Source organism: Anomaloglossus baeobatrachus, unplaced genomic scaffold (assembly GCF_048569485.1).
Source record: "Anomaloglossus baeobatrachus isolate aAnoBae1 unplaced genomic scaffold, aAnoBae1.hap1 Scaffold_692, whole genome shotgun sequence".
Taxonomy (NCBI): Eukaryota; Metazoa; Chordata; class Amphibia; order Anura; family Aromobatidae; genus Anomaloglossus; species Anomaloglossus baeobatrachus.
In genome coordinates, this window is record NW_027445066.1 from 21,475 (window position 1) to 49,414 (window position 27,940).

General features: G+C 60.7%; 1 protein-coding gene across 1 annotated transcript; it reads left to right on the plus strand.

Moving 5' to 3' along the window:
• Positions 1–7,134: 7,134 nt before the first annotated feature.
• LOC142286655 (pyruvate dehydrogenase phosphatase regulatory subunit, mitochondrial-like) lies at positions 7,135–27,746 on the plus strand. Its single transcript, XM_075333384.1, has 17 exons — positions 7,135–7,673; positions 12,977–13,110; positions 15,925–16,006; positions 16,075–16,238; positions 16,395–16,516; positions 18,137–18,254; positions 19,423–19,572; positions 19,918–20,110; positions 20,187–20,311; positions 20,380–20,535; positions 20,620–20,753; positions 23,149–23,297; positions 26,029–26,141; positions 26,220–26,314; positions 26,388–26,477; positions 26,551–26,733; positions 26,879–27,746. Exons 1-17 carry the CDS (start codon positions 7,462–7,464, stop codon positions 27,248–27,250), a joined length of 2,592 nt encoding a protein of 863 aa, XP_075189499.1. The 5' UTR covers positions 7,135–7,461; the 3' UTR covers positions 27,251–27,746.
• The last annotated feature ends 194 nt before the right edge of the window (positions 27,747–27,940 follow it).

Genomic DNA, 27,940 nt, shown 5'->3' on the forward strand with positions numbered 1-27,940 from the left:
CTCCTCTCTTCCCCTCCTCTCTTCCCCTTCCCTCCTGCCTTCTCTCTTCCCCTTCCCTCCTGCCTCCTCTCTTCCCCTCCTGCCTTCTCTCTTCCCCTCCTCTCTTCCCCTTCCCTCCTGCCTTCTCTCTTCCCCTTCCCTCCTGCCTCCTCTCTTCCCCTCCTGCCTTCTCTCTTCCCCTCCTCTCTTCCCCTTCCCTCCTGCCTTCTCTCTTCCCCTTCCCTCCTGCCTTCTCTCTTCCCCTCCTCTCTTCCCCTTCTTTCCTGCCTTCTCTCTTCCCCTTCTCTCCTGCCTCCTCTCTTCCCCTCCTCTCTTCCCCTTCCCTCCTGCCTTCTCTCTTCCCCTTCCCTCCTGCCTCCTCTCTTCCCCTCCTGCCTTCTCTCTTCCCCTCCTCTCTTCCCCTTCCCTCCTGCCTTCTCTCTTCCCCTTCCCTCCTGCCTCCTCTCTTCCCCTCCTGCCTTCTCTCTTCCCCTCCTCTCTTCCCCTTCCCTCCTGCCTTCTCTCTTCCCCTTCCCTCCTGCCTTCTCTCTTCCCCTCCTCTCTTCCCCTTCTTTCCTGCCTTCTCTCTTCCCCTTCTCTCCCTGCCTCCTCTCTTCCCCTTCTCTCCTGCCTCCTCTCTTCCCCTTCCCTCTTCCCCTTCCCTCCTGCCTTCTCTCTTCCCCTTCCCTCCTGCCTTCTCTCTTCCCCTCCTCTCTTCCCCTTCCCTCCTGCCTCCTCTCTTCCCCTTCTTTCCTGCCTCCTCTCTTCCCCTTCTCTCCTGCCTCCTCTCTTCCCCTTCTCTCCTGCCTCCTCCCTTCCCCTTCTCTCCTGCCTCCTCTCTTCCCCTTCTCTCTTCCCCTCCTCTCTTCCCCTTCCCTCCTGCCTCCTCTCTTCCCCTCCTCTCTTCCCCTTCCCTCCTGCCTTCTCTCTTCCCCTTCCCTCCTGCCTTCTCTCTTCCCCTTCCCTCCTGCCTTCTCTCTTCCCCTTCCCTCCTGCCTCCTCTCTTCCCCTTCCCTCCTGCCTTCTCTCTTCCCCTTCCCTCCTGCCTTCTCTCTTCCCCTTCCCTCCTGCCTCCTCTCTTCCCCTTCTTTCCTGCCTCCTCTCTTCCCCTTCTTTCCTGCCTCTCTTCCCCTTCCCTCCTGCCTCCTCTCTTCCCCTTCTCTCCTGCCTCCTCCCTTCCCCTTCTCTCCTGCCTCCTCTCTTCCCCTTCTCTCTTCCCCTCCTCTCTTCCCCTTCCCTCCTGCCTTCTCTCTTCCCCTCCTCTCTTCCCCTTCTCTCCTGCCTCCTCTCTTCCCCTTCCCTCCTGCCTTCTCTCTTCCCCTTCCCTCCTGCCTTCTCTCTTCCCCTTCCCTCCTGCCTTCTCTCTTCCCCTTCCCTCCTGCCTTCTCTCTTCCCCTTCCCTCCTGCCTTCTCTCTTCCCCTCCTCTCTTCCCCTTCCCTCCTGCCTTCTCTCTTCCCCTTCCCTCCTGCCTCCTCTCTTCCCCTTCCCTCCTCTCTTCCCCTTCCCTCCTGCCTTCTCTCTTCCCCTTCCCTCCTGCCTCCTCTCTTCCCCTTCCCTCCTGCCTCCTCTCTTCCCCTTCCCTCCTGCCTTCTCTCTTCCCCTCCTCTCTTCCCCTTCCCTCCTGCCTTCTCTCTTCCCCTCCTCTCTTCCCCTTCTCTCCTGCCTCCTCTCTTCCCCTTCCCTCCTGCCTCCTCTCTTCCCCTTCCCTCCTCTCTTCCCCTTCCCTCCTGCCTTCTCTCTTCCCCTTCCCTCCTGCCTCCTCTCTTCCCCTTCCCTCCTGCCTTCTCTCTTCCCCTTCCCTCCTGCCTTCTCTCTTCCCCTTCCCTCCTGCCTTCTCTCTTCCCCTTCCCTCCTGCCTTCTCTCTTCCCCTTCCCTCCTGCCTTCTCTCTTCCCCTTCCCTCCTGCCTTCTCTCTTCCCCTTCTCTCCTGCCTCCTCTCTTCCCCTTCCCTCCTGCCTTCTCTCTTCCCCTTCCCTCCTGCCTTCTCTCTTCCCCTTCCCTCCTGCCTTCTCTCTTCCCCTTCCCTCCTGCCTTCTCTCTTCCCCTTCCCTCCTGCCTTCTCTCTTCCCCTTCCCTCCTGCCTTCTCTCTTCCCCTTCCCTCCTGCCTCCTCTCTTCCCCTTCCCTCCTGCCTTCTCTCTTCCCCTTCCCTCCTGCCTTCTCTCTTCCCCTTCCCTCCTGCCTTCTCTCTTCCCCTTCCCTCCTGCCTCCTCTCTTTCCCTTCCCTCCTGCCTTCTCTCTTCCCCTTCCCTCCTGCCTTCCCTCCTGCCTCCTCTCTTCCCCTTCCCTCCTGCCTTCTCTCTTCCCCTTCCCTCCTGCCTTCTCTCTTCCCCTTCCCTCCTGCCTCCTCTCTTTCCCTTCCCTCCTGCCTTCTCTCTTCCCCTTCCCTCCTGCCTTCCCTCCTGCCTTCTCTCTTCCCCTCCTCTCTTCCCCTTCCCTCCTGCCTTCTCTCTTCCCCTCCTCTCTTCCCCTTCTCTCCTGCCTCCTCTCTTCCCCTTCCCTCCTGCCTCCTCTCTTCCCCTTCCCTCCTCTCTTCCCCTTCCCTCCTGCCTTCTCTCTTCCCCTTCCCTCCTGCCTCCTCTCTTCCCCTTCCCTCCTGCCTCCTCTCTTCCCCTTCCCTCCTGCCTTCTCTCTTCCCCTTCCCTCCTGCCTTCTCTCTTCCCCTTCCCTCCTGCCTTCTCTCTTCCCCTTCCCTCCTGCCTTCTCTCTTCCCCTTCCCTCCTGCCTTCTCTCTTCCCCTTCCCTCCTGCCTTCTCTCTTCCCCTTCCCTCCTGCCTTCTCTCTTCCCCTTCTCTCCTGCCTCCTCTCTTCCCCTTCCCTCCTGCCTTCTCTCTTCCCCTTCCCTCCTGCCTTCTCTCTTCCCCTTCCCTCCTGCCTTCTCTCTTCCCCTTCCCTCCTGCCTTCTCTCTTCCCCTTCCCTCCTGCCTTCTCTCTTCCCCTTCCCTCCTGCCTTCTCTCTTCCCCTTCCCTCCTGCCTTCTCTCTTCCCCTTCCCTCCTGCCTCCTCTCTTCCCCTTCCCTCCTGCCTTCTCTCTTCCCCTTCCCTCCTGCCTTCTCTCTTCCCCTTCCCTCCTGCCTCCTCTCTTTCCCTTCCCTCCTGCCTTCTCTCTTCCCCTTCCCTCCTGCCTTCCCTCCTGCCTCCTCTCTTCCCCTTCCCTCCTGCCTCCTCTCTTCCCCTTCTTTCCTGCCTCCTCTCTTCCCCTTCTCTCCTGCCTCCTCTCTTCCCCTTCTCTCCTGCCTTCTCTCTTCCCCTTCCCTCCTCTCTTCCCCTTCCCTCCTGCCTTCCCTCCTGCCTCCTCTCTTCCCCTTCTCTCCTGCCTCTTCTCTTCCCCTTCTCTCCTGCCTCCTCTCTTCCCCTTCCCTCCTGCCTTCTCTCTTCCCCTTCCCTCCTGCCTTCTCTCTTCCCCTTCCCTCCTGCCTTCTCTCTTCCCCTTCCCTCCTGCCTTCTCTCTTCCCCTTCCCTCCTGCCTTCTCTCTTCCCCTTCCCTCCTGCCTTCTCTCTTCCCCTTCCCTCCTGCCTTCTCTCTTCCCCTTCTCTCCTGCCTCCTCTCTTCCCCTTCCCTCCTGCCTTCTCTCTTCCCCTTCCCTCCTGCCTTCTCTCTTCCCCTTCCCTCCTGCCTCCTCTCTTCCCCTTCCCTCCTGCCTCCTCTCTTCCCCTTCCCTCCTGCCTTCTCTCTTCCCCTCCTCTCTTCCCCTTCCCTCCTGCCTCCTCTCTTCCCCTCCTCTCTTCCCCTTCTCTCTTCCCCTTCTCTCCTGCCTCCTCTCTTCCCCTTCTCTCCTGCCTCCTCTCTTCCCCTTCTCTCCTGCCTCCTCTCTTCCCCTTCTCTCCTGCCTCCTCTCTTCCCCTTCTCTCCTGCCTCCTCTCTTCCCCTTCCCTCCTCTCTTCCCCTTCCCTCCTGCCTTCCCTCCTGCCTCCTCTCTTCCCCTTCTCTCCTGCCTCTTCTCTTCCCCTTCTCTCCTGCCTCCTCTCCCCTGCTCTCTTCCCCTTCTCTCCTGCCTCCTCTCTTCCCCTTCCCTCCTGCCTTCCCTCCTGCCTCCTCTCTTCCCCTTCCCTCCTGCCTTCCCTCCTGCCTCCTCTCTTCCCCTTCCCTCCTGCCTCCTCTCTTCCCCTTCTCTCTTCCCCTTCTCTCCTGCCTCCTCTCTTCCCCTTCTCTCCTGCCTCCTCTCTTCCCCTTCTCTCCTGCCTCCTCTCTTCCCCTTCTCTCCTGCCTTCTCTCTTCCCCTTCCCTCCTCTCTTCCCCTTCCCTCCTGCCTTCCCTCCTGCCTTCTCTCCTGCCTCTTCTCTTCCCCTTCTCTCCTGCCTCCTCTCCCCTGCTCTCTTCCCCTTCTCTCTTCCCCTTCCCTCCTGCCTCCTCTCCCCTGCTCTCTCCTCTCTTCCCCTTCTCTCCTGCCTCTTCTCTTCCCCTTCTCTCCTGCCTCTTCTCTCCTGCCTCCTCTCTTCCCCTTCTCTCCTGCCTCTTCTCTCCTGCCTCCTCTCTTCCCCTTCTCTCCTGCCTCCTCTCTTCCCCTTCCCTCCTGCCTCCTCGCCTTCTCTTCCCCTTCCCTCCTGCCTCCTCTCTTCCCCTTCTCTCCTGCCTCCTCTCTTCCCCTTCCCTCCTGCCTTCTCTCCTGCCTCCTCGCCTTCTCTTCCCCTTCCCTCCTGCCTCTTCTCTTCCCCTTCTCTCCTGCCTCCTCTCTTCCCCTTCTCTCCTGCCTCCTCTCTTCCCCTTCCCTCCTGCCTTCTCTCCTGCCTCCTCGCCCTCTCTTCCCCTTCCCTCCTGCCTCCTCTCCCCTGCTCTCTTCTCTCTTCCCTCCTGCCTCCTCTCTTCCCCTCCTCTCTTCTCTCTTCCCCTTCCCTCCTGCCTTCCCTCCTGCCTCCTCTCTTCCCCTTCTCTCCTGCCTCCTCTCTTCCCCTTCCCTCCTGCCTTCTCTCCTGCCTCCTCGCCTTCTCTTCCCCTTCCCTCCTGCCTCCTCTCTTCCCCTTCCCTCCTGCCTCCTCTCTTCCCCTTCCCTCCTGCCTTCTCTCCTGCCTCCTCGCCTTCTCTTCCCCTTCCCTCCTGCCTCTTCTCTTCCCCTTCCCTCCTGCCTCTTCTCTTCCCCTTCTCTCCTGCCTCCTCTCTTCCCCTTCTCTTCCCCTTCCCTCCTGCCTTCTCTCCTGCCTCCTCGCCCTCTCTTCCCCTTCCCTCCTGCCTCCTCTCCCCTGCTCTCTTCCCTCCTGCCTCCTCTCTTCCCCTCCTCTCTTCTCTCTTCCCCTTCCCTCCTGCCTTCCCTCCTGCCTCCTCTCTTCCCCTTCTCTCCTGCCTCCTCTCTTCCCCTTCCCTCCTGCCTCCTCTCCCCTGCTCTCTTCTCTCTTCCCCTTCTCTCCTGCCTCCTCTCTTCCCCTTCTCTCCTGCCTCTTCTCTTCCCCTCCTCTCTTCCCCTTCCCTCCTGCCTGCTCTCTTCCCCTTCTCTCCTGCCTTCTCTCTTCCCCTTCCCTCCTGCCTCCTCTCTTCCCCTCCTCTCTTCTCTCTTCCCCTTCCCTCCTGCCTCCTGCCTTCCCTCCTGCCTCCTCGCCCTCTCTTCCCCTTCCCTCCTGCCTTCTTCCCCTCCTCTCTTCCCCTTCCCTCCTGCCTCTTCTCTTCCCCTTCCCTCCTGCCTTCTCTCCTGCCTCCTCGCCCTCTCTTCCCCTTCTCTCCTGCCTCTTCTCTTCCCCTTCTCTCCTGCCTCCTCTCCCCTGCTCTCTTCTCTCTTCCCCTTCCCTCCTGCCTCTTCTCTTCCCCTTCCCTCCTGCCTTCTCTCCTGCCTCCTCGCCCTCTCTTCCCCTTCCCTCCTGCCTTCTCTCCTGCCTCCTCGCCCTCTCTTCCCCTTCCCTCCTGCCTCTTCTCTTCCCCTTCTCTCCTGCCTCCTCTCTTCCCCTTCTCTCTTCTCTCTTCCCCTTCTCTCCTGCCTCTTCTCTTCCCCTTCTCTCCCCTGCTCTCTTCCCCTTCTCTCCTGCCTCCTCTCTTCCCCTTCTCTCCTGCCTCCTCTCTTCCCCTTCCCTCCTGCCTCCTCTCTTCCCCTTCCCTCCTGCCTTCTCTCCCCTGCTCTCTTCCCCTTCTCTCCTGCCTCCTCTCTTCCCCTTCTCTCCTGCCTTCTCTCTTCCCCTTCTCTCCTGCCTCCTCTCTTCCCCTTCTCTCCTGCCTCCTCTCTTCCCCTTCTCTCCTGCCTCCTCTCTTCCCCTTCCCTCCTGCCTCCTCTCCCCTGCTCTCTTCTCTCTTCCCCTTCCCTCCTGCCTTCTTCTCTTCCCCTTCCCTCCTGCCTCCTCTCCCCTGCTCTCTTCTCTCTTCCCCTTCCCTCCTGCCTCCTCTCCCCTGCTCTCTTCTCTCTTCCCCTTCCCTCCTCTCTTCCCCTTCCCTCCTCTCTTCCCCTTCTCTCCTGCCTCCTCTCTTCCCCTTCTCTCCTGCCTCTTCTCTTCCCCTTCCCTCCTGCCTCCTCGCCCTCTCTTCCCCTTCCCTCCTGCCTTCTCTCCTGCCTCTTCTCTTCGCCTCCTCTCTTCCCCTCCTGCCTTCTCTCTTCCCCTTCCCTCCTGCCTCCTCTCTTCCCCTTCTCTCCTGCCTCCTCTCTTCCCCTTCCCTTCCCTCCTGCCTCCTCTCCCCTGCTCTCTTCTCTCTTCCCCTTCCCTCCTGCCTTCCCTCCTGCCTCCTCTCTTCCCCTTCCCTCCTGCCTCCTCTCCCCTGCTCTCTTCTCTCTTCCCCTTCCCTCCTGCCTCCTCTCTTCCCCTTCCCTTCCCTCCTGCCTCCTCTCCCCTGCTCTCTTCTCTCTTCCCCTTCCCTCCTGCCTCCTCTCCCCTGCTCTCTTCTCTCTTCCCCTTCCCTCCTGCCTTCCCTCCTGCCTCCTCTCTTCCCCTTCCCTTCCCTCCTGCCTCCTCTCCCCTGCTCTCTTCTCTCTTCCCCTTCCCTCCTGCCTCCTCTCTTCCCCTTCTCTCCTGCCTCCTCTCCCCTGCTCTCTTCTCTCTTCCCCTTCCCTCCTGCCTTCTTCTCCTCTCTGTCGCGTCCTAATATATTGGACTGAATAGTTACCGCCCTCGTGCTGAGATTGGTTGATAATCATGACGTATTCAGGTTGTTGATTGGCTGTTCGGTGACCATGTGCGTCTCCCAAACAGAGCAGGGGGCGGTCCGGGAGCGCGCGTTGTGATTGGCCGCCTGGGTGCGATAGCGCCATGACGTCAGCTGACGGGACGCGTCTCCCGGGGTCAGCTCGTTCCTCTCAGTGAGAGAAGCCGGAAGCAGCGGAGAGGTCAGAGGTGACGGAGCCCCGGGGCAGTGCGGGGCTGGACGTGCCGCGGCCGGCGGTGGGGTAACCGGAGAGTCCGGCGCCCCCTGCTGTCCTGACCTCTGCGGTGTGTCCGGAGGGTCACTGCCCTTCTAGAATCGCCCTCCGCTGTCTCCATGACAACTGTTACCAGGGCCGCCATGGTGTCGTAGAGCGGTGCGCAGTGCTCCGGTGTCCGCTGACTTCTGCGCCTGATTCCACAGACCGCACCATGCACGCCCGGCTGCTGGCAGACGTCTGGGGGCCCGTGAGGGGGCACGGCTGGCGGCGACTGTGCCCCCCCCACAGGACGGCCTCCACGGAGCCGCCGCTGCCCCCTCGTGCCCAGGTGGTGGTGTGCGGAGGAGGGATCATGGGCGCCTCAGTGGCCTATCACCTGACCCGGCTGGGCTGGCACGACATCGTCATCCTGGAGCAAGGGCGGTGAGTGCAGCTCTGGAGGAGAGCGCAGGAGTATATGTGCAGAGACTGCGCCAGCAGAAGGGGGAGCGCAGCTCCGGAGGAGAGCTCACGAGCCAGCAGAAGGGAGGAGCGCAGCTCCAGAGGAGAGCACAGGAGTGTATGTGCAGAGACTACGACAGCAGAAGGGGGAGCGCAGCTCCGGAGGAGAGCACAGGAGTGTATGTGCAGAGACTACGACAGCAGAAGGGGGAGCGCAGCTCCGGAGGAGAGCTCAGGAGAGTATGTACAGAGACTGAGCCAGCAGAAGGGAGGAGCGCAGCTCCAGAGGAGAGCTCAGGAGAGTATGTACAGAGACTGCGACAGCAGAAGGGGGAGCGCAGCTCCGGAGGAGAGCTCAGGAGAGTATGTGCAGAGACTGAGCCAGCAGAAGGGAGGAGCGCAGCTCCAGAGGAGAGCACAGGAGAGTATGTACAGAGACTGCGACAGCAGAAGGGGGGAGCGCAGCTCCGGAGGAGAGCACAGGAGAGTATGTACAGAGACTGCGACAGCAGAAGGGGGAGCGCAGCTCCAGAGGAGAGCTCAGGAGAGTATGTACAGAGACTGCGACAGCAGAAGGGGGAGCGCAGCTCCGGAGGAGAGCTCAGGAGCCAGCAGAAGGGAGGAGCACAGCTCCAGAGGAGAGCAAAGGAGTGTATGTGCAGAGACTGCGACAGCAGAAGGGGGAGCGCAGCTCCGGAGGAGAGCTCACGAGCCAGCAGAAGGGAGGAGCGCAGCTCCAGAGGAGAGCAAAGGAGTGTATGTGCAGAGACTGAGCCAGCAGAAGGGAGGAGCGCAGCTCCGGAGGAGAGCACAGGAGAGTATGTACAGAGACTGCGCCAGCAGAAGGGGGAGCGCAGCTCCAGAGGAGAGCACAGGAGAATATGTACAGAGACTGCGACAGCAGAAGGGGGAGCGCAGCTCTGGAGGAGAGCTCAGGAGCCAGCAGAAGGGAGGAGCACAGCTCCAGAGGAGAGCACAGGAGAGTATGTGCAGAGACTGCGCCAGCAGAAGGGGGAGCGCAGCTCCGGAGGAGAGCTCACGAGCCAGCAGAAGGGAGGAGCGCAGCTCCAGAGGAGAGCACAGGAGTGTATGTGCAGAGACTACGACAGCAGAAGGGGGAGCGCAGCTCCGGAGGAGAGCACAGGAGTGTATGTGCAGAGACTGAGCCAGCAGAAGGGAGGAGCGCAGCTCCAGAGGAGAGCACAGGAGAGTATGTACAGAGACTGCGACAGCAGAAGGGGGAGCGCAGCTCCGGAGGAGAGCTCAGGAGAGTATGTACAGAGACTGAGCCAGCAGAAGGGAGGAGCGCAGCTCCAGAGGAGAGCACAGGAGAGTATGTACAGAGACTGCGACAGCAGAAGGGAGGAGCGCAGCTCCGGAGGAGAGCTCAGGAGAGTATGTACAGAGACTGAGCCAGCAGAAGGGAGGAGCGCAGCTCCAGAGGAGAGCACAGGAGAGTATGTACAGAGACTGCGACAGCAGAAGGGGGAGCGCAGCTCTGGAGGAGAGCTCAGGAGCCAGCAGAAGGGAGGAGCACAGCTCCAGAGGAGAGCAAAGGAGTGTATGTGCAGAGACTGCGACAGCAGAAGGGGGAGCGCAGCTCCGGAGGAGAGCTCACGAGCCAGCAGAAGGGAGGAGCGCATCTCCAGAGGAGAGCACAGGAGTGTATGTGCAGAGACTACGACAGCAGAAGGGGGAGCGCAGCTCCGGAGGAGAGCTCAGGAGAGTATGTACAGAGACTGCGCCAGCAGAAGGGGGAGCGCAGCTCCGGAGGAGAGTGCAGGAGTGTACATATAGAGAACGCGCCAGCAGAAGGGGGAGCGCAGCTCCGGAGGAGAGCTTAGGAGTGTATGTACAGAGACTGCGCCAGCAGAATGGGGAGCGCAGCTCCGGAGGAGAGTACAGGAGTGTACGTATAGAGACTGTGCCAGCAGAAGGGGAGCGCAGCTCCGAAGGCGAGCTCAGGAGAGTATGTACAGAGACTGCGCCAGCAGAAGGGGGAGCGCAGCTCCGGAGGAGAGCTCAGGAGAGTATGTACAGAGACTGCGCCAGCAGAAGGGGGAGCGCAGCTCCGGAGGAGAGTGCAGGAGTGTACATATAGAGAACGCGCCAGCAGAAGGGGGAGCGCAGCTCCGGAGGAGAGCTTAGGAGTGTATGTACAGAGACTGCGCCAGCAGAATGGGGAGCGCAGCTCCGGAGGAGAGTACAGGAGTGTACGTATAGAGACTGTGCCAGCAGAAGGGGAGCGCAGCTCCGAAGGCGAGCTCAGGAGAGTATGTACAGAGACTGCGCCAGCAGAAGGGGGAGCGCAGCTCCGGAGGAGAGTGCAGGAGTGTACGTATAGAGACTGCGCCAGCAGAAGGGGAGCGCAGCTCCGGAGGAGAGCTCAGGAGAGTATGTACAGAGACTGCGCCAGCAGAAGGGGGAGCGCAGCTCCGGAGGAGAGTGCAGGAGTGTACGTATAGAGACTGCACCAGCAGAAGGGGAGCGCAGCTCCGGAGGAGAGCTCAGGAGAGTATGTACAGAGACTGCGCCAGCAGAAGGGGGAGCGCAGCTCCGGAGGAGAGTGCAGGAGTGTACGTATAGAGACTGCGCCAGCAGAAGGGGGAGCGCAGCTCCGGAGGAGAGTGCAGGAGTGTACGTGCAGAGAACGCGCCAGCAGAAGGGGGAGCGCAGCTCCGGAGGAGAGCTCAGGAGAGTATGTATAGAGACTGCGCCAGCAGAAGGGGGAGCGCAGCTCCGGAGGAGAGAGCAGGAGTGTACGTGCAGAGAACGCGCCAGCAGAAGGGGGAGCGGAGCTCAGGAGAGTATGTACAGAGACTGTGCCAGCAGAAGGGGGAGCGCAGCTACGGAGGAGAGCTCAGGAGAGTATGTGCAGAGACTGCGCCAGCAGAAGGGGGATCGCAGCTCCGGAGGAGAGTGCAGGAGTGTACGTATAGAGACTGCGCCAGCAGAAGGGGGAGCGCAGCTCCGGAGAGCTCAGGAGAGTACGTACAGAGACTGCGCCAGCAGAAGGGGGAGCGCAGCTCCGGAGAAGAGCTCAGGAGAGTATGTGCAGAGACTGCGCCAGCAGAAGGGGGAGCGCAGCTCCGGAGGAGAGTGCAGGAGTGTACGTATAGAGATTGCGCCAGCAGAAGGGGGAGCGCAGCTCCGGAGGAGAGCTCAGGAGAGTGTGCCAGCAAAAGGGGGAGCGCAGCTCCGGAGGAGAGCTCAGGAGAGTATGTACAGAGACTGCGCCAGCAGAAGGGGGAGCGCAGCTCCGGAGGAGAGTGCAGGAGTGTACATATAGAGAACGCGCCAGCAGAAGGGGGAGCGCAGCTCCGGAGGAGAGCTTAGGAGTGTATGTACAGAGACTGCGCCAGCAGAATGGGGAGCGCAGCTCCGGAGGAGAGTACAGGAGTGTACGTATAGAGACTGTGCCAGCAGAAGGGGAGCGCAGCTCCGAAGGCGAGCTCAGGAGAGTATGTACAGAGACTGCGCCAGCAAAAGGGGGAGCGCAGCTCCGGAGGAGAGTGCAGGAGTGTACGTATAGAGACTGCGCCAGCAGAAGGGGAGCGCAGCTCCGGAGGAGAGCTCAGGAGAGTATGTACAGAGACTGCGCCAGCAGAAGGGGGAGCGCAGCTCCGGAGGAGAGTGCAGGAGTGTACGTATAGAGACTGCACCAGCAGAAGGGGAGCGCAGCTCCGGAGGAGAGCTCAGGAGAGTATGTACAGAGACTGCGCCAGCAGAAGGGGGAGCGCAGCTCCGGAGGAGAGTGCAGGAGTGTACGTATAGAGACTGCGCCAGCAGAAGGGGGAGCGCAGCTCCGGAGGAGAGTGCAGGAGTGTACGTGCAGAGAACGCGCCAGCAGAAGGGGGAGCGCAGCTCCGGAGGAGAGCTCAGGAGAGTATGTATAGAGACTGCGCCAGCAGAAGGGGGAGCGCAGCTCCGGAGGAGAGAGCAGGAGTGTACGTGCAGAGAACGCGCCAGCAGAAGGGGGAGCGGAGCTCAGGAGAGTATGTACAGAGACTGTGCCAGCAGAAGGGGGAGCGCAGCTACGGAGGAGAGCTCAGGAGAGTATGTGCAGAGACTGCGCCAGCAGAAGGGGGATCGCAGCTCCGGAGGAGAGTGCAGGAGTGTACGTATAGAGACTGCGCCAGCAGAAGGGGGAGCGCAGCTCCGGAGGAGAGCTCACGACAGTACGTACAGAGACTGCGCCAGCAGAAGGGGGAGCGCAGCTCCGGAGGAGAGCTCAGGAGAGTATGTGCAGAGACTGCGCCAGCAGAAGGGGGAGCGCAGCTCCGGAGGAGAGTGCAGGAGTGTACGTATAGAGATTGCGCCAGCAGAAGGGGGAGCGCAGCTCCGGAGGAGAGCTCAGGAGAGTATGTACAGAGACTGCGCCAGCAGAAGGGGGAGCACAGCTCCGGAGGAGAGTGCAGGAGTGTACGTATAGAGACTGCGCCAGCAGAAGGGGAGCGCAGCTCCGGAGGAGAGCTCAGGAGAGTTTGTACAGAGACTGCGCCAGCAGAAGGGGGAGCGCAGCTCCGGAGGAGAGCGCAGGAGAGTTTGTACAGAGACTGCGCCAGCAGAAGGGGGAGCGCAGCTCCGGTGGAGAGCGCAGGAGAGTATGTATAGAGACTGCGCCAGCAGACGGGCGAGCGCAGCTCCGGAGGAGAGCGCAGGACTGTATGTACAGAGACTGTGCCAGCAGAAGGGGGAGCGCAGCTCCGGAGGAGAGCGCAGGAGTGTACGTACAGAGACTGCGCCAGCAGAAGGGGGAGCGCAGCTCCGGAGGAGAGTGCAGCATAGTATGTACAGAGACTGAGCCAGCAGAAGAGGGAGCGCAGCTCCGGAGGAGAGCGCAGGAGTGTACGTACAGAGACTGCGCCAGCAGAAGGGCGAGTGCAGCTCCGGAGGAGAGCTCAGGAGAGTTTGTAGAGAGACTGCGCCAACAGAAGGGGGAGCTCAGCTCCAGAGGAGAGCGCAGGAGAGTATGTACAGAGACTGCGCCAGCAGAAGGGGGAGTGCAGCTCCGGAGGAGAGCGCAGGAGTGTATGTGCAGAGACTGAGCCAGCAGAAGGGCGAGTGCAGCTCCGGAGTGGAGCGCAGGAGTGTATGTACAGAGACTGAGCCAGCAGAAAGGCGAGCGCAGCTCTGGAGGAGAGCGCAAAAGTGTATATACAGAGACTGCGCCAGCAGAAGAGCGAGTGCAGCTCTGGAGTATAATCCGGATTCACACAGGTTTGCTCTTTTATTGTGACCCCTGTTCTCCGGCCCCCTCGATCAGAGCCTTTGTGTTTGGGCAGGTTGGCCGCCGGCTCCACGCGGTTCTGTGCCGGAGCTGTGAGCACAGTGAAGCATATGTCCATAGAGACAGAAATGGCCGATTATTCCAACAAGCTTTACCAGCAGCTGGAGGCAGAGACCGGCGTCCCCACAGGTGAGTGATGCCCCCGGGGATGTGCTGCATTATGAGAAGACCCCCTTACACTGCAGGACTGAAGTCACCCAGAATTCCTTGCCCTGATCAGGGTCTGCATTCAGGCCATTGTCTCCTATAAACCCGACTCAGTACACACGGGCTGCGGTGATTGTACATGTGACCGCTGCTGTACACACATGGGCTGCGGTGATTGTACATGTGACCGCTGCTGTACACACACGGGCTGCGGTGATTGTACATGTGACCGCTGCTGTACACACACGGGCTGCGGTGATTGTACATGTGACCGCTGCTGTACACACACGGGCTGCGGGGCTTGTACACACATGGGCTGCGGTGATTGTACATGTGACCGGTGCTGTACACACACGGGCTGCGGTGATTGTACATGTGACCGGTGCTGTACACACACGGGCTGCGGTGATTGTACATGTGACCGGTGCTGTACACACACGGGCTGCGGTGATTGTACATGTGACCGGTGCTGTACACACACGGGCTGCGGTGATTGTACATGTGACCGGTGCTGTACACACATGGGCTGCGGTGATTGTACATGTGACCGGTGCTGTACACACACGGGCTGCGGGGCTTGTACACACACGGGCTGCGGGGCTTGTACACACACGGGCTGCGGGGCTTGTACACACACGGGCTGCAGTGATTGTACATGTGACCGGTGCTGTACACACACGGGCTGCGGGGCTTGTACACACATGGGCTGCGGTGATTGTACATGTGACCGGTGCTATACACACACGGGCTGCGGGGCTTGTACACACACGGGCTGCGGGGCTTGTACACACACGGGCAGTACACACACGGGCTGCGGCGCTTGTACACACACGGGCAGTACACACACGGGCTGCGGCGCTTGTACACACACGGGCAGTACACACACGGGCTGCGGCGCTTGTACACACACGGGCAGTACACACACGGGCTGCGGCGCTTGTACACACACGGGCAGTACACACACGGGCTGCGGCGCTTGTACACACACGGGCAGTACACACACGGGCTGCGGCGCTTGTACACACACGGGCAGTACACACACGGGCTGCGGCGCTTGTACACAGACGGGCAGTACACACACGGGCTGCGGCGCTTGTACACACACGGGCTGTACACACACGGGCTGCGGCGCTTGTACACACACGGGCAGTACACACACGGGCTGCGGCGCTTGTACACACACGGGCAGTACACACACGGGCTGCGGCGCTTGTACACACACGGGCAGTACACACACGGGCTGCGGCGCTTGTACACACACAGGCAGTACACACACGGGCTGCGGCGCTTGTACACACACGGGCAGTACACACACGGGCTGCGGCGCTTGTACACACACGGGCAGTACACACACGGGCTGCGGCGCTTGTACACAGACGGGCAGTACACACACGGGCTGCGGCGCTTGTACACACACGGGCTGTACACACACGGGCTGCGGCGCTTGTACACACACGGGCAGTACACACACGGGCTGCGGCGCTTGTACACACACGGGCAGTACACACACGGGCTGCGGCGCTTGTACACACACGGGCAGTACACACACGGGCTGCGGCGCTTGTACACAGACGGGCAGTACACACACGGGCTGCGGCGCTTGTACACACACGGGCTGTACACACACGGGCTGCGGCGCTTGTACACACACGGGCAGTACACACACGGGCTGCGGCGCTTGTACACACACGGGCAGTACACACACGGGCTGCGGCGCTTGTACACACACGGGCAGTACACACACGGGCTGCGGCGCTTGTACACACACGGGCAGTACACACACGGGCTGCGGCGCTTGTACACACACGGGCAGTACACACACGGGCTGCGGCGCTTGTACACAGACGGGCAGTACACACACGGGCTGCGGCGCTTGTACACACACGGGCTGTACACACGTGGGCTGCGGCGCTTGTACACACGTGGGCTGCAGCGCTCTCCGGATCCTTTCATGTCTTTCTGCTTTCAGTTGCAAAGAGGAAATGAAAGTGTCGCCTCATCACATGGAACTTCCCTGTCTTTTGATTTTCCACTGCACTCTGCACCTCCTGTAACCCACGTGGTCCCCCTTACGTTGCGGTGACCTCCTGTAACCCCCATGGTCCCCTTTACGTTGCGGTGACCTCCTGTAACCCCCATGGTCCCCTTTGCGTTGCGGTGGCCTCCTGTAACCCCCATGGTCCCCTTTACGTTGCGGTGACCGCCTGTAACCCCCATGGTCCCCTTTACGTTGCGGTGGCCTCCTGTAACTTCCATGGTCCCCTTTACGTTGCGGTGACCTCCTGTATCCCCCATGGTCCCCTTTACGTTGCGGTGGCCTCCTGTAACCCCCATGGTCCCCTTTACGATGCGGTGACCTCCTGTAACCCCCATGGTCCCCTTTACGATGCGGTGACCTCCTGTAACCCCCATGGTCCCTCTTACGTTGTGGTGACCTCCTGTAACCCCCATGGTCCCCTTTACGATGCGGTGACCTCCTGTAACCCCCATGGTCCCCTTTACATTGCGGTGACCTCCTGTAACCCCCATGGTCCCTCTTACGTTACGGTGGCCTCCTGTAACCCCCATGGTCCGCTTTACATTGCGGTGACCTCCTGTAACCCCCATGGTCCCTCTTACGTTGCGGTGGCCTCCTGTAACCCCCGTGGTCCCCCTTACATTGCGGTGACCTCCTGTAACCCCCGCATAACCCCCATGGTCCCTCCTACGGTGCGGTGACCTGTGACCTCCTGCTCGGCGCTGTACTTTCCCCTGGCTACGTGCGGCTCCTGATTCCGGCTCTTCTGCGTCCTGCAGGATATAAGAGGACGGGATCCATCTTACTGGCTCAGACTCAGGATCGGCTGATATCCTTGAGGCGTCTGATGTCGCGGTTGAGGTGAGAATCGGCATAGCCTTCATTTTCATCATTGGGGGCCGAGATTAACCCTTTCTTCTGCTTTGTAGAATGAAGAACATTCCATGTGAGATAATTACACCGCGGCAGGTTGGTGAGCTCCACCCCCTGATTAATATTCATGATCTGGTGGGCGCAATGTATGTTCCTGAGGATGCGGTGGTCTCTACAGCGGACGTCGCTCTGGCCTTGGTTTCTGCAGCTCGGAGTAAAGGTAGGTTGAGAAGGGGGAGCCGGGGTGGGGGCTGCAATTGGAGAGGGCCGGGGTGGGGGCTGCACTTGAAGGGGGAGGGGGCCGGGGTGGGGGCTGCACTTGTGTGTGATGTTGGGGCTCATTTTTTGTCATTAATCCTCGCTGTCCTCTCTGCAGGCGTCCAGGTCCATGAGCACACCGCCGTCAACCACGTACTGGTGGAGCGGGGTCATGTGAGCGGCGTGGACACCGACCGCGGGCAGATCGAGTGCGAGTACTTTGTGAACTGTGCAGGCCAGGTAATGGTCGCCGCTAACCCCCCCCATCAGAGTAGCCATGACGATTACAGTCCCTCCAATAATGGACCACTTTCCTGCTGGAAACATTTGGATACCATTCGCTCCAGGATGTGGATGGCTCAGGAGCGAGCTGCCTCCCAGGGGCATCGTTTTATCCGGAATCCCAGAACCAATCCTGACCTAGTGCAGCTCACACGGCTGGGGCCCTGGCATAATGTGCCCGTCTACACGGTCCACAGAGATTAGTAGGAGCACTAATCAGTTCTGGGGTCCTCTGGTGATTAGCGGGTTAGCTGCGGTGTCAGCCCTGTTCTCGGGGTCCTCTGGTGATTAGCGGGTCAGTCGTGGTGTCGGCCGTGTTCTCGGGGTCTTCTGGTGATAAGCGGGGCAGTCGTGGTGTTGGCCATGTTCTCGGGATCCTTTGGTGATTAGCGGGTCAGTCGTGGTGTCGGTTGTGTTCTCGGGGTCCTCTGGTGATTAGTGGGTCAGTCATGCTGTTGGCCGTGTTCTCGGGGTCCTCTGGTGATTAGCGGGTCAGTCGTGGTGTTGGCCGTGTTCTCGGGGTCCTCTGGTGATTAGCGGGGTAGTCGTGGTGTCAGCCCTGTTCTCGAGGTCCTCTGGTGATTAGTGGGGCAGTCGCGGTGTTGGCCGTGTTCTCGGGGTCCTCTGGTGATTAGCGAGTCAGTCGCGGTGTCGGACGTGTTCTCGGGGTCCTCTGGTGATTAGCGAGTCAGTCGCGGTGTCGGACGTGTTCTCGGGGTCCTCTGGTGATTAGCGGGTCAGTCGCGGTGTCGGCCGTGTTCTCGGGGTCCTCTGGTGATTAGTGGGGCAGTCGCGCTTTCGGACGTGTTCTCGGGGTCCTCTGGTGATTAGCGGGTCAGTCGCGGTTTTGCCTGTGTTCTCTGGGTCCTCTGGTGATTAGTGGGTCAGTCGTGGTGTTGGCAGTGTTCTCGGGGTCCTCTGGTGATTAGCGGGTCAGTCGCGGATTCGGCCGTGTTCTCTGGGTCCTCTGGTGATTAGCGAGTCAGTCGTGGTGTCGGTCGTGTTCTCGGAGTCCTCTGGTGATTAGTGGGGCAGTCGCGCTTTCGGCCGTGTTCTCATGGTCCTCTGGTGATTAGCGGGTCAGTTGTGGTGTCGGCCATGTTCTCTGGGTCCTCTGGTGATTAGCAGGTCAGTCGCGGTTTCAGTCGTGTTCTCGGGGTCCTCTGGTGATTAGCGGGTCAGTTGTGGTGTCGGTCGTGTTCTCGGAGTCCTCTGGTGATTAGTGGGGCAGTCGCGCTTTCGGCCGTGTTCTCATGGTCCTCTGGTGATTAGTGGGGCAGTCGCGCTTTCGGCCGTGTTCTCATGGTCCTCTGGTGATTAGTGGGGCAGTCGCGCTTTCGGCCGTGTTCTCATGGTCCTCTGGTGATTAGCGGGGCAGTCGTGGTGTCGGCCGTGTTCTCGGGGTCCTCTGGTGATTAGCGGGTCAGTCACGGTTTCGGCCGTGTTCTCGGGGTCCTCTGGTGATTAGCGGGGCAGTCGGTTGCGTTGTCTGATGAATGTGGCTTGTTGAGCCTCCCCGGCTGCTCCTCTCCGGCTCCGCGCCCCTTGCCCGTGTTCACACTGGTGCTTCTTTTGCAGTGGGCCTACGAGCTGGGTCTGTCCAATGAGGAGCCAGTCAGTATTCCTCTTCATGCCTGCGAGCACTTCTACCTCCTGACCCGCCCGCTGCGCACACCGCTGCTGGACACCACACCAAGTACGTAAACGCTGCCCACGCTCACTGTCTGTGGTGGTTTACGGGGGTCTTCGTGTCCCAAAATTGCACATATTGGGGGTTGGGATGTCTGTGGCGATCAGTTGTGAATATTACGCATGTCCCAAAGAGAATGCACAGGGGGTCTGGCCGCGCTTCATGCACCGGTCCGGTAAGGCCGCGCTTCATGCACCGGTCCGGTAAGGCCGCGTCTCATGCACCGGTCTGGTATGGCCATGCCTCATGCACTGGTCCGGTATGGCCGCGCTTCATGCACCGGTCCGGTATGGCCGCGCTTCATGCACCGGTCCGGTATGGCCGCGCTTCATGCACCGGTCCGGTATGGCCGCGCTTCATGCACCGGTCTGGTATGGCCATGCCTCATGCACTGGTCCGGTATGGCCGCGCTTCATGCACCGGTCCGGTATGGCCGCGCTTCATGCACCGGTCCGGTATGGCCGCGCTTCATGCACCGGTCCGGTATGGCCGCGCTTCATGCACCGGTCCGGTATGGCCGCGCCTCATGCACCTGTCCGGTATGGCCGCGCCTCATGCACCGGTCCGGTATGGCCGCGCTTCATGCACCAGTCCGGTATGGCCGCGCTTCATGCACCGGTCTGGTATGGCCGCGCTTCATGCACTGGTTTGGTATGGCCGCGCCTCATGCATCGGTCCGGTATGGCCACGCCTCATGCACCGGTCTGGTATGACCGTGCCTCATGCACCGGTTCAGTATGGCTGTGCCTCATGCACCGGTCTGGTATGGCCGCGCTTCATGCATCGGTCCGGTATGGCCGCGCTTCATGCACTGGTCCGGTATGGCCGCGCTTCATGCACTGGTCCGGTATGGCCGTGCTTCATGCACCGGTCCGGTATGGCCGCGCTTAATGCACCGGTCCGGTATGGCCGTGCTTCATGCACCGGTCCGGTATGGCCGCGCTTTATGCACCGGTCCGGTATGGCCGTGCTTCATGCACCGGTCCGGTATGGCCGCGCTTCATGCACTGGTCTGGTATGGCCGCGCCTCATGCATCGGTCCAGTATGGCCGCTCCTCATGCACCGGTCTGGTATGGCCGTGCCTCATGCACCGGTTCAGTATGGCCGCTCCTCATGCACCGGTCCAGTATGGCCGCCCATAGTCATCACATTGTCCTTTGGTCCTGCCTCTAGGTGTCGTGGACCCTGACGGGAGGATTTACATCCGGAACTGGCAAGGTGGTATTCTGTCTGGAGGATTCGAGAAAAACCCTAAACCAATCTTTACAGAGGGCCGCAATCAGCTGGAGATCCAGAACCTGCAGGAGGACTGGGATCACTTTGGTAAGAAGGACGAGGGTGACCGCTGTGACCCCCACAATCCTGAGAACGGGGTGCTGGGAGCCAGGACTCTGCGGCCGGGCTTATACGGACCTGAGGTGGTCGGTGTTCTGCTCTGTTCATTGTGTATGGGAATAGCCGAGACGCCCAGTACAGCGCAGCACTTTCTGCCGTCCCATAGACAGTGGACGGAGCAGAGGTCGAGTATCTGCACCCATATAAGCGGGGCCCCAGGAGGGCAGACCCCCGATCTATGGGGAGGGGAGAACTTCCTATCTGGGGACTTGCCCTTGTTGGAGGCGTAGGTGGAGTTGGGTATCTGAGTGTTGTGCATGTGCCTCTCCGCAGAACCGCTGCTCACTGCTCTGCTGCGCCGGATGCCGTCCCTGGAGGCGCTGGAGATTCTGCGTCTTGTCAACTGCCCAGAATCCTTCACTCCAGACATGCGCTGTGTGATGGGAGAGAGCCCCACTCTGCTGAGATACTTCACTCTGGCCGGAATGAACTCCCAAGGCTGCTCTCTTGGGGGAGGAGCGGGAAAGTAAGTGCCCCCCACACTGCGCCGCTGAGTGATTAGGTTCCCTGTATGAGACCCTCGTCTCCACTTCTTCCCTCAGGTTCCTTGCGGAGTGGATGGTCTATGGCTACCCTCAAGATAATGTGTGGCCCCTGGATATCAAGCGCTTCGGAGCCTTGCAGAGCAGCCGGACCTTCCTGCGGCACCGAGTGATGGAGGTCATGCGTAAGTACCGGTCAGAGATCCCGGACCCGGGATGTGTAGGATCCTCACCCGATGCTTCACCTCCGCAGCGCTCATCTATGACCTGAAGGTGCCACGTTGGGACTTCCAGACCGGGCGACAGCTGCGCACCTCCCCCCTCTATGACCGGCTGGATGCGCAGGGGGCCCGGTGGATGGAGAAGCACGGCTTTGAGAGGGCCAAGTACTTTGTACCCCCTGGAAAAGGTCAGGAGCCTCTGTGGAGTGAGGGGCAATAAGGCACCGTAGACTTTGCTGGGGTGAAGGCTGTAACGCGCTCCGTCTCCACAGATCTGCTGTCCCTGGATCAGAGCAAAACCTTCTACAAGCCAGACTGGTTTGATATCGTGGGCTCCGAGGTGAAGTGCTGCAAGGAGGCCGTGTGCGTCATCGACATGTCCTCCTTCACCAAGTTTGAGATCAGCGTGAGTGCCCGATGCCCGGTGCCTCGCTCTCTGCGTCCTGTCTCTGTTGTCCCCTCTCGGTGCCTCGCTGTCTGCGTCCTGTCTCTGCTGTCTCCTCTCGGTGCCTCGCTGTCTGCGTCCTGTCTCTGCTGCCCCCTCTCGGTGCCTCGCTGTTTCTGCTGCCCCCTCTCGGTGCCTCGCTGTCTGCGTCCTGTCTCTGCTGTCCCCTCTCGGTGCCTCGCTGTCTGCGTCCTGTCTCTGCTGTCTCCTCTCGGTGCCTCGCTGTCTGCGTCCTGTCTCTGCTGCCCCCTCTCGGTGTCTCGCTCTCTCTGCTGCCCCCTTTCGGTGCCTTGCTGTCTCTGCTGTCCCCTCTCGGTGTCTCGCTCTTTCTGCTGCCCCCTCTCGCTGTCTCCTCTCGGTGCCTCGCTGTCTCTGCTCTCTCCTCTCGGTGCCTCGCTGTCTCTGCTGCCCCCTCTCGGTGCCTCGCTGTCTCTGCCGCCTCTCAGTGTCTCGCTCTCTCTGCTGCCGCCTCTCGGTGCCTTGCTGTCTCTGCTGCCCCCTCTCGGTGCCTCGCTGTCTCTGCTGCCCCCTCTCGGTGCCTCGCTCTCTCTGCTGCCCCCTCTCGGTGCCTCGCTCTCTCTGCTGCCCCCTCTCGGTGCCTCGCTCTCTCTGCTGCCCCCTCTCGGTGCCTCGCTCTCTCTGCTGCCCCCTCTTGGTGCCTCGCTGTCTCTGCTGCCCCCTCTCGGTGCCTCGCTCTCTCTGCTGCCCCCTCTCGGTGCCTCGCTCTCTCTGCTGCCCCCTCTCGGTGCCTCGCTCTCTCTGCTGCCCCCTCTCGGTGCCTCGCTCTCTCTGCTGCCCCCTCTCGGTGCCTCGCTCTCTCTGCTGCCCCCTCTCGGTGCCTCGCTCTCTCTGCTGCCCCCTCTCGGTGCCTCGCTCTCTCTGCTGCCCCCTCTCGGTGCCTCGCTCTCTCTGCTGCCCCCTCTCGGTGCCTCGCTCTCTCTGCTGCCCCCTCTCGGTGCCTCGCTCTCTCTGCTGCCCCCTCTCGGTGTCTCGCTCTCTCTGCTGCACCCTCTCGGTGTCTCGCTCTCTCTGCTGCACCCTCTCGGTGTCTCGCTCTCTCTGCTGCACCCTCTCGGTGTCTCGCTCTCTCTGCTGCACCCTCTCGGTGTCTCGCTCTCTCTGCTGCCGCCTCTCGGTGTTTCGCTCTCTCTGCTGCCGCCTCTCGGTGCCTCGCTGTCTCTGCTGTCCCCTCTCGGTGCCTCGCTGTCTCTGCTGCCCCCTCCCGGTGCCTCGCTGTCTCTGCTGCCCCCTCCCGGTGCCTCGCTGTCTCTGCTGCCCCCTCTCGGTGCCTCGCTGTCTCTGCTGCCCCCTCTCGGTGCCTCGCTGTCTCTGCTGCCCCCTCTCGGTGCCTCGCTGTCTCTGCTGCCCCCTCTCGGTGCCTCGCTGTCTCTGCTGCCCCCTCTCGGTGTCTCGCTCTCTCTGCTGCCCCCTCCCGGTGCCTCGCTGTCTCTGCTGTCCCCTCTCGGTGCCTCGCTGTCTCTGCTGCCGCCTCTCGGTGTCTCGCTCTCTCTGCTGCCGCCTCTCGGTGTCTCGCTCTCTCTGCTGCCGCCTCTCGGTGTCTCGCTCTCTCTGCTGCCGCCTCTCGGTGTCTCGCTCTCTCTGCTGCCGCCTCTCGGTGTCTCGCTCTCTCTGCTGCCGCCTCTCGGTGTCTCGCTCTCTCTGCTGCCGCCTCTCGGTGTCTCGCTCTCTCTGCTGCCGCCTCTCGGTGTCTCGCTCTCTCTGCTGCCCCCTCTCGGTGTCTCGCTCTCTCTGCTTCCCCCTCTCGGTGTCTCGCTCTCTCTGCTTCCCCCTATCGGTGCCTCGCTGTCTCTGCTGCCCCCTCTCGGTGTCTCGCTCTCTCTGCTGCCCCCTCTCGGTGTCTCGCTCTCTCTGCTGCCACCTCTCGGTGTCTCGCTCTCTCTGCTGCCCCCTCTCGGTGTCTCGCTCTCTCTGCTGCCCCCTCTCGGTGTCTCGCTCTCTCTGCTGCCCCCTCTCGGTGCCTCGCTCTCTCTGCTGCCCCCTCTCGGTGCCTCGCTGTCTCTGCTGCCCCCTCTCGGTGCCTCGCTGTCTCTGCTGCCCCCTCTCGGTGCCTCGCTGTCTCTGCTGCCCCCTCTCGGTGCCTCGCTGTCTCTGCTGCCCCCTCTTGGTGCCTCGCTGTCTCTGCTGCCCCCTCTCGGTGCCTCGCTGTCTCTGCTGCCCCCTCTCGGTGCCTCGCTCTCTCTGCTGCCCCCTCTCGGTGCCTCGCTCTCTCTGCTGCCCCCTCTCGGTGTCTCGCTCTCTCTGCTGCCGCCTCTCGGTGCCTCGCTGTCTCTGCTGTCTTATCTCGGTGCCTCGCTGTGTCTTCTCCTCCGGTCACATCCTGTGTCTTCTCTTCCAGTCCCCGGGGGATCAGGCTCTGGACACCCTCCAGTTCCTCCTCTCCAATGATGTGGACGTTCCTGTTGGCCACATTGTCCACACCGGGATGCTGAACGAGCGCGGAGGATACGAGAACGACTGCAGCGTGGTGCGACTCCAGAAGCGCAGGTACAGTAGTGGCCTGGGTGTAGGGGGGCATCTCCTATGTGGGGGTCTGCCTCCTGTCATCCAGGACCAGCAAGTGGCGCCACACATTAGTAAGGTGGCCGGCGGAGGTCCTCGGGATCCCCGGTTCTATGGCCGTCGTTTATATCATCTGGCGGAGGTCCTCGGGATCCCCGGTTCTATGGCCGTCATTCTATCACCTGGGGGAGGTCCCCGGCTCTACGGCTGTCATTCTATCATCTGGGGGAGGTCTCTGGGATCCCCGGCTCTATGGCCATCATTCTATCATCTGGGGGAGGTCTCTGGGATCCCCGGCTCTATGGCCATCATTCTATCATCTGGTGGAGGTCCTCGGGATCCCCGGCTCTATGGCCATCATTCTATCATCTGGCGGAGGTCCCCGGGATCCCTGGCTCTATGGCCATCATTCTATCATCTGGGGAAGGTCCTCGGTGTCCCCGGCTCTATGGCCGTCATTATATCATCTGGCGGAGGTCCCCGGGATCCCCGGCTCTATGGCCGTCATTATATCATCTGGCGGAGGTCCTCGGTGTCCCCGGCTCTATGGCCGTCATTATATCATCTGGCGGAGGTCCCCGGGATCCCCGGCTCTATGGCCGTCATTATATCATCTGGCGGAGGTCCTCGGGGTCCCCGGCTCTATGGCCGTCATTATATCATCTGGCGGAGGTCCCCGGGATCCCCGGCTCTATGGCCGTCATTATATCATCTGGCGGAGGTCCCCGGGATCCCCGGCTCTATGGCCGTCATTATATCATCTGGCGGAGGTCCTCGGGGTCCCCGGCTCTATGGCCGTCATTATATCATCTGGCGGAGGTCCTCGGGGTCCCCGGCTCTATGGCCGTCATTATATCATCTGGCGGAGGTCCCCGGGATCCCCGGCTCTATGGCCGTCACGCCGTCATTCTATAATCCGGGGGATGTCCTCAGATGCCCGGCTCTATGGCCGTCATTATATCATCCGGCGGAGGTCCCCTGGATCTGTAGTGGTGTTGCTGATGTAGATGCACAGCTCAGTGATTGGCTGCAGTGGTCATTGCTGTAGTTGTGACCGCTCAGACTGGGGACCGTGTGGAGAGGCCTCGGGGCCATTGTCTTAAATTGAAGGGTTTTTCCATCATTATTTTTCCTCTCTCCTGGGGTTTGTTAACCCTTCCCGTCTCTTCTCTTCTGGGGTTTGTTTTCCCTTCCCGTCTCTTCTGGGGTTTGTTAACCCTTCCCGTCTCTTCTGGGGTTTGTTAACCCTTCCCGTCTCTCCTGGGGTTGGATGACCCTTCCCGTCTCTCCTGGGGTTTGTTAACCCTTCCCGTCTCTCTTGGGGTTTGTTAACCCTTTCCGTTTCTCCTGGGGTTTGATAACCCTTCCCATCTCTTCTGGGGTTTGATAACCCTTCCCGTCTCTTCTGGGGTTTGTTAACCCTTCGTGTCTCTCCCGGGGTTTGATGACCCTTCGCGTCTCACCTGGGGTTTGATGATTCTTCGCGTCTCTCCTGGGGTTTGATGACCCTTCGCGTCTCTCCTGGGGTTTGATGACCCTTCGCGTCTCTCCTGGGGTTTGATGACCCTTCGCGTCTCTCCTAGGGTTTGATGACCCTTCGCGCCTCTCCTGGGGTTTGATGACCCTTAGCGTCTCTCCTGGGGTTTGATGACCCTTAGCGTCTCTCCTGGGGTTTGATGACCCTTAGCGTCTCTCCTGGGGTTTGATGACCCTTAGCGTCTCTCCTGGGGTTTGATGACCCTTTGCGTCTCTCCTGGGGTTTGATGACCCTTTGCGTCTCTCCTGGGGTTTGATGACCCTTTGCGTCTCTCCTGGGGTTTGATGACCCTTTGCGTCTCTCCTGGGGTTTGATGACCCTTTGCGTCTCTCCTGGGGTTTGATGACCCTTTGCGTCTCTCCTGGGGTTTGATGACCCTTTGCGTCTCTTTTGGGGTTTGATGACCCTTCGCGTCTTTCCTGGGGTTTGATGACCCTTCGCGTCTCTCCTGGGGTTTGATGACCCTTCGCGTCTCTCCTGGGGTTTGATGACCCTTCGCGTCTCTCCTGGGGTTTGATGACCCTTCGCGTCTCTCCTGGGGTTTGATGACCCTTCGCGTCTCTCCTGGGGTTTGATGACCCTTCGCGTCTCTCCTGGGGTTTGATGACCCTTCGCGTCTCTCCTGGGGTTTGATGACCCTTCGCGTCTCTCCTGGGGTTTGATGACCCTTCGCGTCTCTCCTGGGGTTTGATGACCCTTCGCGTCTCTCCTGGGGTTTGATGACCCTTCGCGTCTCTCTTGGGGTTTGATGACCCTTCGCGTCTCTCTTGGGGTTTGTTTACCCTTCGCGTCTCTCCTGGGGTTTGATGACCCTTCGCGTCTCTCCTGGGGTTTGTTGTCCCTTCGCGTCTCTCCTGGGGTTTGATGACCCTTTGCGTCTCTCCTGGGGTTTGTTGACCCTTTGCGTCTCTCCTGGGGTTTGTTAATCCTTCCCGTCTCTTCTGGGGTTTGTTAACCCTTCCCGTCTCTTCTGGGGTTTGTTAACCCTTCCCGTCTCTTCTGGGGTTTGTTAACCCTTCCCGTCTCTCCTGGGGTTTGATGACCCTTCCCGTCTCTCCTGGGGTTTGATGACCCTCCGCGTCTCTCCTGGGGTTTGTTAACTATTCGCGTCTCTCCTGGGGTTTGATGACCCTTCGCGTCTTTCCCGGGGTTTGTTAACCCTTCCCGTGTCCTCTGCAGCTTCTTCATGATCTCACCTACAGACCAGCAGGTGCATTGCTGGTCGTGGCTGAAGCAGCATCTTCCGAGCGACAGTGACTTGTTCCTTGAAGACGTGACCTGGAAATATACAGGTAAGGAGGAGATCATCCAGCTGCGCTCCACACAAAGCGTCTGCTCTCTGGTTTCAGCCTTGTTTTTTTGTCTTTCAGCTTTAAATTTGATTGGTCCGCGAGCAATGGATGTGCTGTCGGAGCTGTCCTACGCCCCGATGACCCCAGACCACTTCCCTTCTTTGTTCTGTAAGGTTGGTGACCCGCGGCGCCGGCTCCGGTAATTGCCCTGTCCGTGGCACCGCCTCATGTGCGCTTTCTGTGCAGGAGATGAGTGTGGGCTACGCCAACGGGATCCGCGTGATGAGTATGACGCACACGGGCGAGCCGGGCTTCACCCTCTACATTCCCATTGAGGTGAGCAGCTGGGGCCGGACCCCATTACTAGCCCAGGTCGTGCGGTGACTGTCCCCATGTCTCCCCTTTCCAGTACGCACTACACGTCTACAATGAGATCATGAGCGTAGGCCAGAAATACGGCATCCGCAACGCCGGCTACTACGCCCTGCGCAGCCTGCGCATCGAGAAGTTCTTCGCCTTCTGGGGTCAGGACCTGGACCCGTTCACCACGCCGCTGGAGTGCGGGCGCGAGTTCCGGGTGAAGCTGGACAAGGTAGATAAGAAGTGGGGGCAGACGACGCCCCGTCCCCAGCAGCGGAGCCCCCATCAGTGGGGGATGTGCCTCTTCTAGGCTGCACTCCTTTAGGGTGTGTTGTGGGGTTCACTCGGTGTAACCACTCTCTGTTCCCCTCCCCCAGGGCTACGACTTCATCGGCCGGGATGCCTTGCTGCGGCAGCGGGAAGAGGGGATATTTAAGCGGTTTGCAATGTTCATCCTGGAGGATCACGACACAGACCTGGACTTGTGGCCCTGGTGGGGGGAGCCCATCTACCGCCACGGGGAGCACGTGGGCAAGACGACCAGCAGTGCCTATAGCTACACCCTGGGCAGACACGTCTGTCTGGGCTTCATCCACAGCCCCAACCCCATCACCCCCGAGTTCATCAACCGCGGGGAGTACGAGATCGAGATCGCCGGCCAGAGGTTCCAGGCCAAAGCCAAACTCTACCCCTTCAGCTCCTTGTTCACCCAGAGACGCCGAAAGGAGGACCTGGAGCTGGGCTACTGAGAGGAACGGCCGCGGGTCACATGGGGGTCCGGGCCAATGCCTACATACATGGGAGCGTGTGGCCCTCGGGGGGCTTTTGCTGCACAAACACTTATCATTTATATCTATATGCAATCTGAGGGTGGACTCGCAGTGTTACCATGGAGACTGTAATCCTGAGGGGAGATGCTCCCCACCCTCTTACAGTATTGGGTGATCCGGTGCCCCCCCCCCCTGTTAGCGGAGCTTGGAGTGGCTCCCTTTGGATTTTATCTGATTTTTCTCCGTCCGGCGCCTGCTCTTATGGAAGTTTCCTCCTGTTTGTGTGGAGGGTCCGGTGCAGGCGACACTGAGTGCAGGACTGATTGTGGCCGTCCCCTCATGGCCGGACCCCCGCTTTATTATTACGTGAGCGCAGGCGGGATCCCCTCCCCCATTGTATAACAGCGCAGCGAGGTTTCTACCATTTTTACTCTTCTTGTATATACAGGAGCTGACAATAAACCTGTTCATCTGAGGGCGCCACTTATCTCTTACCCACGAGGGGGGTGGAACAGCAGCAACCCCCAATCTGCGCTCATTATGGGGGTCCGGTCTCCTGGAGGAACCTAATGGGAAGCGGTCTGAGCCACCCGCAACAATGAGGGGCTGGGAGCTCCTGTGTTACCCTCCTGTCTGTGGCCACCTACCGCTCCTGTGTCACCCTCTGGT